The sequence below is a fragment of the Kogia breviceps genome, chromosome 18 (genome assembly GCF_026419965.1).
Source record: "Kogia breviceps isolate mKogBre1 chromosome 18, mKogBre1 haplotype 1, whole genome shotgun sequence".
Taxonomy (NCBI): Eukaryota; Metazoa; Chordata; class Mammalia; order Artiodactyla; family Physeteridae; genus Kogia; species Kogia breviceps.
Window position 1 is genome coordinate 48766927 of NC_081327.1, and position 13195 is coordinate 48780121.

The 13195-nt window shown below is 42.0% G+C and overlaps 1 protein-coding gene across 1 annotated transcript; it reads left to right on the forward strand.

The window, feature by feature from the left end:
* Positions 1-872: 872 nt before the first annotated feature.
* Positions 873-8079, forward strand: CLEC3A (C-type lectin domain family 3 member A). The gene is made up of 3 exons (XM_059045388.1): positions 873-987; positions 5852-5935; positions 7688-8079. The coding sequence occupies exons 1-3, from the start codon at positions 873-875 to the stop codon at positions 8077-8079; spliced, it is 591 nt and encodes a 196-aa protein (XP_058901371.1).
* The last annotated feature ends 5116 nt before the right edge of the window (positions 8080-13195 follow it).

Genomic DNA, 13195 nt, shown 5'->3' on the forward strand with positions numbered 1-13195 from the left:
GCCTTATACTTGGGCTTCCCTGGTGGCGCAGTGGTTGAGAGTCCGCCTGCCAATGCAGGAGACACGGGTTCGTGCCCCGGTCCGGGAGGATCCCACGTGCCGCGGAGCGGCTGGGCCCGTGAGCCATGGCCTCTGAGCCTGCGCGTCCGGAGCCTGTGCTCCGCCACGGACGGGAGAGGCCACAACAGTGAGAGGCCTGCGTACCGCAAAAAAAAAAAAAAAAAAAAAAAAGAAGGCCTTATACTTGATCATGGACTATCCCCTTCGACCACCTTCATTACTCCCTGCGAGCAAACCCTTCCCAAGTTCCACATCAGCTGTGCAGTCACGTGAGTGTGAACAGGCACAGGTGGTGCTCTGGCATCACACACACACGCACGCACGCACACACACAATAACTTTCCTAGATTTGTGTGTGTGTCATTGAGTACATTTCCCAGAACATTAAGTGAACTTCAGACCTCCAAGCCGAAGACTTAAATATTGGGGTCTTCACAGAGAGACCCTGTGCTTCCCGGACTTTAAATTTTTAAAAAAGAAAGAAAGATAAGAAAGAAAGACAAAAACGAAACCCTTAGTCCCTTAATGAACTCTGATATGCTCTGAAAAGGCAAGTCAAGTAGGAAAAATTTTCCTAGCAGGAAAAATTTGTTTAAAGCCTAAACAAGACATGAGAACAGGGGCCACCTTATGCTGCAGCCAGCAGCAGAGGCTTCAAACATTCCGTCAGCAGGACTCCAGCCAGCCTGCACAGTGCGCGTTTATAAAGGTGGCCCCAGGCATTTCAGGGCAAGATGTGGCTGTGAAGTCTGCCTTGGCCCTTCGGACTCCAGAGGAGCTGGCACAGTGGCTGTCAGACTCGCCCGAGCGCCATGGCAAAGAATGGACTTGTACTTTACATCCTGGTTATCGCCTTACTCCTGGACCAGACCACCAGCCACACGTCCACGTTTAAAGGCAGGAAGCACAGCAAACGCCGAGTGAAAGGTAACGGGGTTTCTCCGTCGAGCAAAGCTCTAGGCTTGCTCAGGGTGGGGAGGAGCTGGACAATGTTCATTTCCAAACTCTTCAAGGAGACCAGCTCTGGTGATGGTACCGAGGCTTCAAGTGGATATGGCATTTTCAGGGGACTGAGTGACCTCTTAATTTTCTGGGACAGTTTGATATTTAAAGGAATCAAATGGTAGGCTGTATTGTATTTGTCAGGTGAGCTTAGGCATGAGAATGTTCTTTGGAGGCTGATAACCTGGGTACCATATCAGGTATTTGGAAATGAGGGATCAAGTAGAAGAGACTGATTAACAGGTTATACCATTTCACCCGTAGATATTGTATGATGTTCACATATATCTGTAAGATAACTATAATCTTATTAAATGTGCAGTAGAGGATAAAGCTATTGGTAATGTGACTTCTGTTTCATCATTAGTTATCATGTAGGTATATTTTCATATCCCTGGCAATATAAGGACAGTCTATAGTATAATATATATTTAAGATTTTAATGTCATAGAGAAGTTGAAACTCTTTCACTTAAAAGTTTCCACAAAGTCATATAGCATTTGAAGACATTTTAATGCAAAACAATCTCCAAGCAAACCCAAATTTGGGGTGGCTTGAATTGGGTTAAGAGATTAAAAAAAAAAAATCCTGCAAGGAACAATGATGATGGCAATGTATTTGCAATATGCTAAAACCAAATCAAAAGGAAAAGCATCAAGAAAAGTGTGGGGTGATGTTTTATCTCATCGTGAGTCATTTTCATATCAGGATATTTCAAGGTAAATATTAGGACACTATTTCCTTATCAATTTCACTTCATTAGTAACAAAACACACCAAAAATACAAACAACATTAAAGTATTGATTTAACACAACACGAATGGCTGGTGGGTAAAAGGGAGCTTATCTTGTGCCGTGTTTTTAAGATTACACGGTGCCCTTTTCCAGGAATATTTATTTATACACTTTAGGTCTGATGCAAAGTTTCTTAAGTGGAATCTTTTTTCCTTATAAAATATTACGCTTCTCTGTTACTCCTTTTAATGATAGATTAAAATATTTCTCATGAGTGACGAAGACAGGAAAAGGAGGGGGAGAAGATGTGGCATGCTTTTGTTGCCAGCACTTCTTTATCCTAAAGGACTAGCAAAGTGGTGACTGCCCAGTAAGGATGCAGGGAGGTGTTTGACTATGAGACTGTGTGGGGGGGTGCTGTGTGGGTGTTTCTCAGTTGTAGTTCAGGTTATTAAGCCCTACCCTCCAAGACACACACTCAAGCACACACACATGCTTTTGCTTGTTTTTTAACAGACGGGGTCCACATTTAAAATATCATCCTCCCAAAGCGGTTTTGCTCATTTTTGCCATGAGATCCGAGAAAGTAGATTCTACAGTAAATGAAACCATTAGCCTAAACTTGCTAAACATTTCTTTCCCCCATACATTTTAAAAACATTTTAAGCACCTGGAAAGAATACCAAAGTTTATGAAATCAAAAGCGAAAGCCATTTTTTCTCTCTCGATCCTTTCCACAGAATTACCCCCTATTAACTGTTAGGAGATAGTATCCCCAGAGTTTTCTTTAACGTCTGATTAAAAACGGATACTTTGAACAAAATAAGAGTTGGCTATCCAAAGTACTTGGCAGACAAATTAATTGACTTTATTAAATCTTGGATAACCTTAAATATAAGGTGTACCTCAGCCCTTTTAACAGCTGCATAATATTCCCTTATGGATGGGTCATGACTCATTTAATCTGTTCTCTCTTGGTGAACTTTTGTGTCCATCAAATCCATCCCTTTATGATCCAATGCCTCAGTGAACTGCTTTGTACACAGATATTGATCCCCATGCTAGAATACTGTGGTGATACACTTCTAGAAGTAAAACGGTAGGTTAATGACACCGTCTCTCAAAATGGTAGCATGAACCCACGCTCTCATCTTCAGCGTATGAGAGCACCCATTCACACCTTGACAACCTGACACCCTATCATCAGGCTAAGCTGTGCCGGCCTAACAAAACCCCCAAACCTTCTTTTAATTTGCATCTCTTTGATGGTTAACAAAGTTGAGGTATTTTTCATTCGTTTACTGGTCATTTATTCCAGGAATTATTTGTGCATTCCTACACTGTACCTACTTTTGGAGAACAACAATAATGAAATGAAAGGGAGCCTTTTTAAAAAACTCGAAATGGCAGTTGAGTGATTTAACTCCACAACCAAGCTTTCCCTGCTACTTTACTTCATAGGTCTCAACAAATTAGGCGGAGCAGTGCAAATTATGTTGTAGTCATGAATCAAAAATAAGTTTTTTGATTGTGAAACAGCTGTTCCCTGTATTCACTGTCGACAGAACACATCCACATTTCTCACAAAGGACAGAAGCAGAAGCCAAGCCACCTGGAAAATGACTTCCATAGTGATCTCCCAAGAGCCTAATATTAATTCATGTGTCTTCATGTTAATTGCAATGTTTACAGCTTCCCTACGGAGGCCCTTTGTTTACATAGCATGGAGCAGGAAGCCAAAAGGGACTGGGGGTGACACTTGTATGGTTTACAACTTGTAACTTGGGGGAAAACTTCAGCAGTCTTTGCAAGTCTGGCCTCCGAAAGGCGACGGCTTTGCATCCAGAAGGCACCCTTATATTTATTCTGGATTCTATGGTCCCGTTGAGGAAACCCTTGAGTTAATGTCCTTCTCAGCTGATCTACTGGACGCTTTGAGAATTGATGTCCATCCCTGGATACCCCAGAAGGCATTTCCAAACCCAAAGGTGGAAACACCTGGCTTGCAAGGCATAAGTTTAAGGGGACAATGAGGGACTTCCCTGGCGGTCCAGTGGTTAAGACTCCCCACTTCCACTGCAGGGGGCACGGGTTCGATCCCTGGTCAGGGAACTAAGATCCTGCTTGCGGTGCAGTGTGGCCAAAAAAAGAAAAGGGGTGGGAGGGTAAAGTGAATCAGCATACTTGGATTTGGTACTGTCCTGAAAACACCAGGATAGAACACAGATTCCCTATGTGGTGGCTGCACAAAAAGGCAGCTAGGAACGGCCATATCAAGCTTTAAGCATCTTAGCTATTCGAGGCCACGTACTAGGGACCAACCAGGTAAAGGTGATCACTGTGCAGAAGCAGACGGGAGGGGTGGGAAGAGAACAGACTTGAAGTCAGCAAGATTCAAATCCCAACTCTGCACCTTACTAGCTGGGTGACCTTTGGCAGGTTAATTCAGATTTCTGTGCCTCTCCTTCTCCTTTTGTGAAATGATAGCGTCCATCTCATAGTAATACTGAAAGAATTAAGCTCCCGGTGCACAGTATATGGTGGCTTTTAAGATTTATTAAGATTTATTATAATTCCTGCCTTTGAAGAGCTCACAAGCTGTCGATTTCTAAGACAGTCCCCATCAGGTCTGGATTTTTTATTTAGTTTGGGTTGCTCATTTTCTACTACTTACTTATACCCAAGGTTGGTGAAGGACAGCCACGGAGATTAACCTCAGAGGCCAGGGACATTCAAGACGAAGTAAATTGCTCATCCCTAATACAGAAGCACTTTTAGAGGGCTTTTTAATCACTGCCTTTCTCTGTTTCTCCATGAAAGTCACTGAACCCTGCTAGGAGCCACTATACCTGGAACATCAGTTGAGTAGGGGCGTCGGGGACAGGAGACGTGGGGACCCAATTGGGTCCGAGTGTGAGCTCTACCACTTACCTGCCAATTTAGCTCACTGAGTTCATTCTCACTCTGCAATGGGAATCTCATTTTCCTCCATTCATAAATATTTTTGAAGAGTAAATGAAACTAACACAAAAGTACCTTGTATGCCATAAAGTGTCTGTTCACTCAGCAAACATTATGAGACTGATTATGTGCCAAGCATCATGTTAAACATCGGCAACACCATGGTCAACCAGAGAGATGGACTGAAGTAAGTAAAGGAAGATGATTATAGATGGGAGAACGTGTGCGGCAGAAAAATAAAGGTTCAAGGAAAGAGATCAGCCAGAGGGATGCTAATGTAGCGAGGATGATCAGAAAGTCTTCTCAGGAGAGGAAGAGGCAGGACAGGAATAAAGACGCAGATGTAGAGAATGGACTTGAGGACACGGGGGGGGGAAGGGTAAGCTGTGAGAAAGTGAGAGAGCGGCATGGACTTACATACACTACCAAACGTAAAATAGAGAGCTAGTGGGAAGCAGCCGCATAGCACAGGGAGATCAGCTCGGTGCTTTGTGACCACCTAGCTGGGGGTGGGGATCGGGAGGGTGGGAGGGAGGGAGACGCAGGAGGGAGGAGATATAGGGATGTACGTATATGTATAGCTGATTCACTATGTTATAAAGCAGAAACTAACACAACAATGTAAAGCAATTATACTCCAAGAAAGATGTTTAAAAAAATAAAAAAGAAGAGAAGAACTTTAAGCTTGATAAGGAGATGGACAAGAGCTGGGCAAGAGTGTTCCAGGCAGAAGGAACATAAAAGAAGCATCCTGAGATGAGACAGCTTGCTCTAGGATGCATCCGAAATCAACAAGTCTGAAGTCCGGTGATGGAGGGCGAGTCCCACAGGGTGGGGCTGGAGAGACAGACCAGAGCCCCATCCCCCAGAAGGACCTTCTAATATTATTACTCCCACCAAGCCCTTATACCTCTTCCTGGCTAACTTATTTTCATGCATTATTTTCCATGTACGCTGGGCTCAGTTTCATCAAAATCACCCTCGCCTTAGATTCTAGATTCCAAAGCTTTATTTTATTTTGTTTTATTTGTATCTTATTTTAATCATATGCTTTTCATTCCTCCTATCCCGCCCTACCCTAAACTATCCTCAGAAAAGGATGGAGACCTGAAGACCCAAGTGGAAAAGCTCTGGAGAGAAGTCAATGCCCTGAAGGAAATGCAAGCCCTGCAGACAGGTGAGATCCCATCTCATCTCAAACGAGATAGGAAAAGAAATTGTGATTTGTCAGCAATTCAAACCATATAGAGAGTACATGTTGAGTTGTAAGAGACATTTTTTTAAAAGAGACATTGACAAGCCAGAGACGTGTCCAGGAGAAGGGATCTAAAAGCTGGGGAGATGATCGTTTGAGGAAATCAGCTTGATTTTCCACTCCCTCCTGTAAATGGGTGGTATAGAAATAAAACCAGGCATTTCAATAATACATTTTAAAAGTCCGTCCATAATTCTTCTTTAATGGGCAATGAAAGAAAACTGAAGAAGTATTAACTAGCTAAAATAATCAGTATTATTTAGATGTTTACTAAGTGCCCATTGGGAGATCGCCGAGGTTGAACTAAACACAGGATCAGAGGACGCACTCCCGACAAGTAGGGAAACACGTGTGGAGAAGACCAGTGGTTAGAGCCACAGCTTGCCAGCAGAGGGCAGCATCCAGTGTTCCTTTTTCACGGAGTAGCGCTCCTGGCAGCCTATGCAGCTGTACCCACTGCTGTCCAGGAGCTACTCTGCTGGCTCCTGGAAATGAGAGCCACACTAGGTAAGTTCAGGAACATCCCTGGCTTGTAAGGTTCACACCCTCAGGAATAAATACTCTCATAGCAACTCCAAAAGCAGAGCTTTGAGGGTCTCACAAGAGAACTGCCCAATTATAAGACTTACTACCTTCAAGGAAGACTGAAGTTACAGCTTTTCCATCAAGTATTTATAACTCCCAGGCCAGTTGTATGTTACTGATCCTGAGTCATCTTTACCATAAGCAACTTTGCCTAGTAACACTGGTGACAGGGCCCTTTATCAAGTTCCCAGGGAAACAGAGTTAGAAAGTTAAAGGATGGCCAAATGCGTTTGCAGAAGGGGAGAGTTTTGTTAACCCTCTAACCACAGTTGGGGACTATAATAATACTTTATAAACATTAACACATTAATCCTCCAACAATTTATGAGATAGATGGTGCTATGATTATTCTCATTTTACAGATGAGGAAACTGAGGCACAGAGAAATTAAATAATTTTTCCAAAGCTTACACAGCTAGTAAATGTCAGAACTGACACCTAAGTGCAGGCACTACAGCCCTGGAGCCTGACTCTCCAACGTTATGCCTTGAAACTATCTTTCTGTTTGTTTTATCCTGGGTAAGATCAACAATATTACCAGGGCTCAGTTATCTGCATAAGAAAAGCCCTATCTCTCCACATGCAAACCCAGACTTTTGTTTTTGTTTGTTTTTTAATAATTGTGGCACACCAACCAGTTCCAAAAGTCCCAAGGGAATTCAGCACATAATGGAGCTACACAAACTAGCGAACATGTGTATATCCAAGCAGCAGGAGGCTAGAGGCCAGGGTTTAAGGGTGAGGCAGACCTGGGTTTCCGCAGTTGTGATCTTATGTGACAGGTAAGTCGCCTTTTCATAGGCTAAGTTGTTAATAAGTAACAACTTCTTTAAGCTTCACTATCCTGATATGTAAAGATGGGCATAATAAAATCTCACTTCATGGGATGGTTGTGATTATGACATGAGTTCATTTATGTGAAGTACTTGGCACAGTGTCTGACTCATACGAAGTCTTCAGTACATGCTAACTGTCCATTGTCACTGCACATCATTCATTCCACAACTATTTATTGCTATTGGCCAGATCCAGTCCTGGATTACTATACTACAAAAGCATCTTACTATGTCAAATTTCACATCTTTACAGTGTGTCTCCGAGGCACAAAATTTCACAAGAAGTGCTACCTTGCTTTGGAAGGCTTGAAGCACTTCCACGAAGCCAACGAAGACTGCATTTCCAAGGGAGGGACGCTGGTTGTCCCCAGAAGCTCCGATGAAATCAATGCCGTCCGAGACTATGGTAAAAGGAGCCTGCCGGGGGTCAATGACTTTTGGCTGGGCATCAACGACATGGTCACAGAAGGCAAGTTTGTCGATATCAATGGAGCCGCCATCTCCTTCCTCAACTGGGACCACGCACAGCCTAATGGTGGCAAGCGGGAAAACTGTGTCCTCTTCTCTCAGTCAGCTCAGGGCAAATGGAGTGACGAGGTCTGTCGTAGCAGCAAGAGGTACATATGTGAGTTCACCATCCCCTAATAGACCCTTCTTGAATGTGTCTTCCAAGTAAGATCGGTCATGACTTATAGGCTGATGGATCCCAAGAGTAAGTCAAACTTGTCCTCCCTCATGGGACGCTGTGTCCACGTGACTACGAGAGTCAGGCAATTTTGCTACCACATGGTATTGTGATTTTGCCCTCCCTGGGGCATGGGGGAGCAGAAAATAATGATCTAGCCATGTACACACGGTTACACTGGCTTCTGCAAAACGGGCTGTCAGACCTTTCTCACTCCTGGTCCCTCTTACTTATATAGACCAGGTTAGTGTTAAAAATACGATAGCCAGAAAAGCCAGCTTAGAGAACCTGGAAGATTTTCTCTTAAAAGTTTAGTATATATTTGATTGGTGAAGTGCTACATAATCCAAAAACTTTTCAGTCTGCTGTCCAATCTACTCCCTCTAATGATAGTATCTTATTAGTCCTTCACCCTTTCTTTGAGTTGCAGCGTCCCCTGGTGGGACCAGTGTCTTCTCTGTCACATCAAAACATGAACGTCTCAGAGAGGTTCTGATTTAATTCCGTTTTCTCCAAACCCATCCTACTCCCCCCAGCCCTCCAGCCACATACACATCTTTTTTTTTTTCTTTTGGAAGTTCCAAGTAAAGATCTGGAAGGAAATATTAAGGCAGTATCGGTAACCGTAAGACAGAGCAGAGTAGCAGATTGTAGAGAAAAAGACAGTTTTAAAAAGTCTACTTTTTCCCTGCATTAACATCTTTAACCTGCCTTTATAAAATCAAGGGTGGATATTACATGTTAGTTTCCTTTTTTTTAACATATTTTACATACTTATATATATTTAACAATCACATATTTAAGTCTATTAGAGCAATCTATATTTGGAGGTTGAAAGCTGGATTTAAATAATATTATTTTGGAGTCACATGTCTATGTTATTTTTTATTATTCTGCTATTCCCACTAAATTGTTTCATTAGGTTGTGTAAAGTAATGTCATTGCTTAATATGAAATTACGAAGTTAAGACTTGGGGGAAATGGGCTTCTTAGAAGCAAACAATTCTAAGTATATTCTGTTTTTCAAATAAATGTCTTTCTTTTTTTCCTTTAAATGCTGATTGTGTTTTGGGAACAAAATCCTTCTCTACAAACTTTAATTATGTATGCTTGGAATTAAGTTTTAGTTCTTTACATTGCACAATAATAAAGCCTGAATTCTGATCAATGTGGATGTATGTGGGTATTGATTACAGTTATTTAAACTATGTTGGTTTATATCAGACTTGGTAAAATTCAGGGGGAAATACGCTGGATTTAATCAAACCGGTGATTTAGATGTACTACAAAGACAGTTCTACTTGACAATAAAGAAGTAAAGTCCATGAAATTCCCTGGTGGTCCAGTGGTTAGGACTCAGTGCTTTCACTGCCAGGGCCTGGGTTCCATCCCTGGTCAGGGAACTAAGATCCCACAAGCAGCACAGCGCGGCCAAAAAAAACAAAGTCCCCGGGGAGGAGGAGACTTTAAAAAAAAAATTTGTATCTGCAATTGTTTTTGGCTGACGCTGGCCAACTTCCCACGCCAACACAACCACAGTCCCCTTACAGACAATGACAGTAGTGAGATTCATAGAGAGCATGAGAAGCATATTCCAGACACTGGGCTCAAGTTTACATAATTCTCATTTATCTTTGGAACAATCTAGGGATTTAGGCTCTAGAATTATTTCATTTCACAGAAGAATAAATTGAAGAAAAGAGGTGTGGTAATTTGCCCCAAATCACCCCCACGATTAGTGAAGTTGTGACCAGAAGCCGACAAGTTGACTCAGATTCTACATCCTTAGCAACTCAGAAGGAGCTGTGACAAGGTCAGGCCTGTTCAAACAGGCAATGGAAGTGGACTCTAATCCATCTCCCTGTTCCCTCATGTGGGGTAACAGTTTGGGCCAACACCTGGCCTTGATGAGGCATTCAGCCTGAATCTGCTTCGAAAGGGTTAAATAAAGACAACTCCGGTTCACACAAGTCAGTGACAGAGTTTGGGTACCTAGGAGATGGTGATAGATAAGGTCATCTTCCCCCAAATGCCCCAACCGGAAAGCTCAAGAAAAGCTTAATTCAAAGGAACAGAGAAAGGTTAGTTAGTGAGGGCAAACGCAGATGAATTACCAAGACAAGGGGCAGACGGATGGGAGACAGAGCAAGACAGGAAGGAGTAGATTAAGGATTATCTGTTTTGCCCAGGGTCAGACTCATGACCTTGACTTTACTACTTAGCCAACATATCAACCAGAAGCCACATCCACTCCTTGGAAGCTGCCTGGACTATAGCATACAGAATTCTGAAACTTGGTAGAAAGAGTGCCATGAGCAATTAGTAACGTCTCATAAGTTCATGGTAGGAGGACACCAACATTTATACTACATAATTCTCATCCCTAGTATAAACCCCTGGCTTCCGGCAGTTATATTTAAAGTAGTCAAGTCCCTACAAGATTTACCAGAAAGCTGATTCTAATCTCTAAAGAAGTGTTTCTCAAGCATTCTTGTGCTTAAAAATCGCACGGGAACCTTATCAACTTGCAGACCCCATAGACCCGGACTGAGTTCCCAGATTCTTCATTTCCTTTTTTTCGTTTGTCTTAATGTGTATTATTTATTTATTTATGACTGCGCTGGGACTTCATTGCTGTGTGCGGGCTTTCTCTAGTTGTGGCGAGCAGGGGCTACTCTTTGTTGCGATGTGCGGGCTTCAGCAGATGTGGCTCTCCACCAGGGAAGCCTCCCTGATTATTCATTTCTAAAAGCATCTAGTGCAAGCCAACAGGGCTGGACCACACACCACAGTCTGAGAGCAAGTGTCTAAAAGCTGTAGCTACTTGCCCAGAGACAGTCTCTGCTGATTGCAGCAGTTTTGTTTCCCTTTAACTCACGTCAAGAGTAGGATCTACAGTTTTGTTTCCCTTTAACTCAAGTCAAGGGTAGGATCTACAATTCATCTGTGTGAAGAACAATAATACTAAGAGCAATTTCTCTACCCATCACAGATGCTTCCATCCGTATCGTTAAACGACGTACAAAGTAAAAATCAATTAGTTAAAGGAAATAATGGTTGAGATTCAAATTAGGGATTCGAAGGAGAACATATCTCAAGGTTCAATGGGTCCTTTCTCTTCTCTAACAATGCTGAATAACATTTCTGAAATTAAAATTAAGATAGAAAAAAAATGAAAAAAAAATTAAGATAGAGACTTTTTCCTGTTCTTACATTAGTGAGAACTTCCATAATCGTCACCAAATAAAGCACATCTAACGAATGAAGAAGCCCACCAATTTTAGCTACTTAAGTAACTAATTTAATCTGTTGTAAGAGATTCAAAGGGCGCCTACTAACTATAAAGCATCGTGCTAGGTAATATGCAAGGACAGAAAGGAAGTAAGTTATGGTATCTGCACTCAAGGATATTACAACCTAGCCCACAGAAGGAGAGCAAGACTCTCCACTGGAGTCTGAAAAGAAAGTACTAGTAGCTCTAATTACATATGAAAGTTGTGAATTTACAGATTATTACTATCTAGTTTAACCTAAACTGAAACCCACAAAATGGGCACAGATTTAAATAAATTCCTGGAAATAAACACCAAATTGAATATACACTAATAAAAAAAAAATTGTGCACACACTCAAACAAGCACAGCTGACACTTCTACTGGTTCAGGGAGACACACAGAGCCCAGGCAAACCCAATCAGAATCTTTTCCAGTAGCTGCCAATGGACACTGGGAGTAATGAAACTCTTTTTTTTTTTTTTGCTGGAGACACTAAATTGGGACAAAGTGAATTTAGGGCTCTGATAGAATACTTCCCTTCCAGTTGGACGCAATGTGCAGAACGAATTATAACAAATATAAGCAGTGATGAGCAATGATAGGGCAGGAAGGGAAAAGGGGGAGGGGGAGGGGGAGAGAGAGAAAGGGAGGAAATGTATGTGTGTGTGTGTGTGTGTGTGTGTGTGTGTGTGTGTGTGTGTGTGTGTGTGTGTGTGTGTGTGTGTGTGTGTGTGTTTTCACATAATGCTGAGTTTCTCATTCTTAAGGCCCTGGTTTTTATTTCTGTAAATTCTATGAGCATTTGAGCTAGCTGGAGTTTGTGTATCAGCCTGGATAGCCTAGGTTACGACCTCACAGAGCTTATATCTAGATAGGCAAACATACAATAAACAAAGAAAAAAACAAGATCATTTCAGAAAACATGACAAAATGTCAAAAAACTGACATGACAAAACGGCATAGCAAATGACACAATTAAAATGACAAAAGGCGAAAATAAAACAAGGAGATAAAGAGGGAGTGACTAGAGAGAGTGACACCAGGCAGGGTGAACAACTCTTTTAATACCCCCCTCTCTTCAGTGAAAGAGAGAATGGAAAAGAAAGTGACCTAGGAATCATCAGGGCAAAAGTCCAAGAGAGACCCTGAGAGAAGTGACTTACCCCAAATCTCCCAGCAAGGTGGGGACAGGGCAGGGACTGGAATTCAATTTCCTGTCTCCCAATGCAGAGGCTGTATCTTGCCAGCCCAGTTCAAGGTCATTTAAGGTCAAGGGACTTGAATTCAGAAGACCTAGACTCCACACTTGCTACAGGTGTGATTTTAGGCCAGAATAAACTTTTGGGCCCCCACTTCCTCATCTATCAGTAGAAATGACAGATCATCCACAGAACTGTGAGCTGAAATTTGAAAATACAAATCTGAGCAAGCAAACACTCTGGATATGACATCTTTAAAAAAGATCAGTTTTGTTCTGTAAAATAACCAAAACATCTCACGATAGAAAAATATGCAGAGTAAGAAAAAACATTTAGAAATTATCCTGCATCTTGGTCTTTTTCACTCATTTATCCAGTTAATATTTATTAAGCACATGTGTCCAGCAGCGTCTAATTTTATCACCACCCATGCAAAGTTTTAGAGGTTACATCATTAGGCAATGTTATATCCTGCTTTATTTTACTTAACCATTTTCCTAGCTTTTCCATAATGTACTTTCTTTTTTTTTTTTTTTTTTTTTTTTTTTGCGGTACGCAGACCTCTCACTGTTCCGGCCTCTCCCGTTGCGGAGCACAGGCTC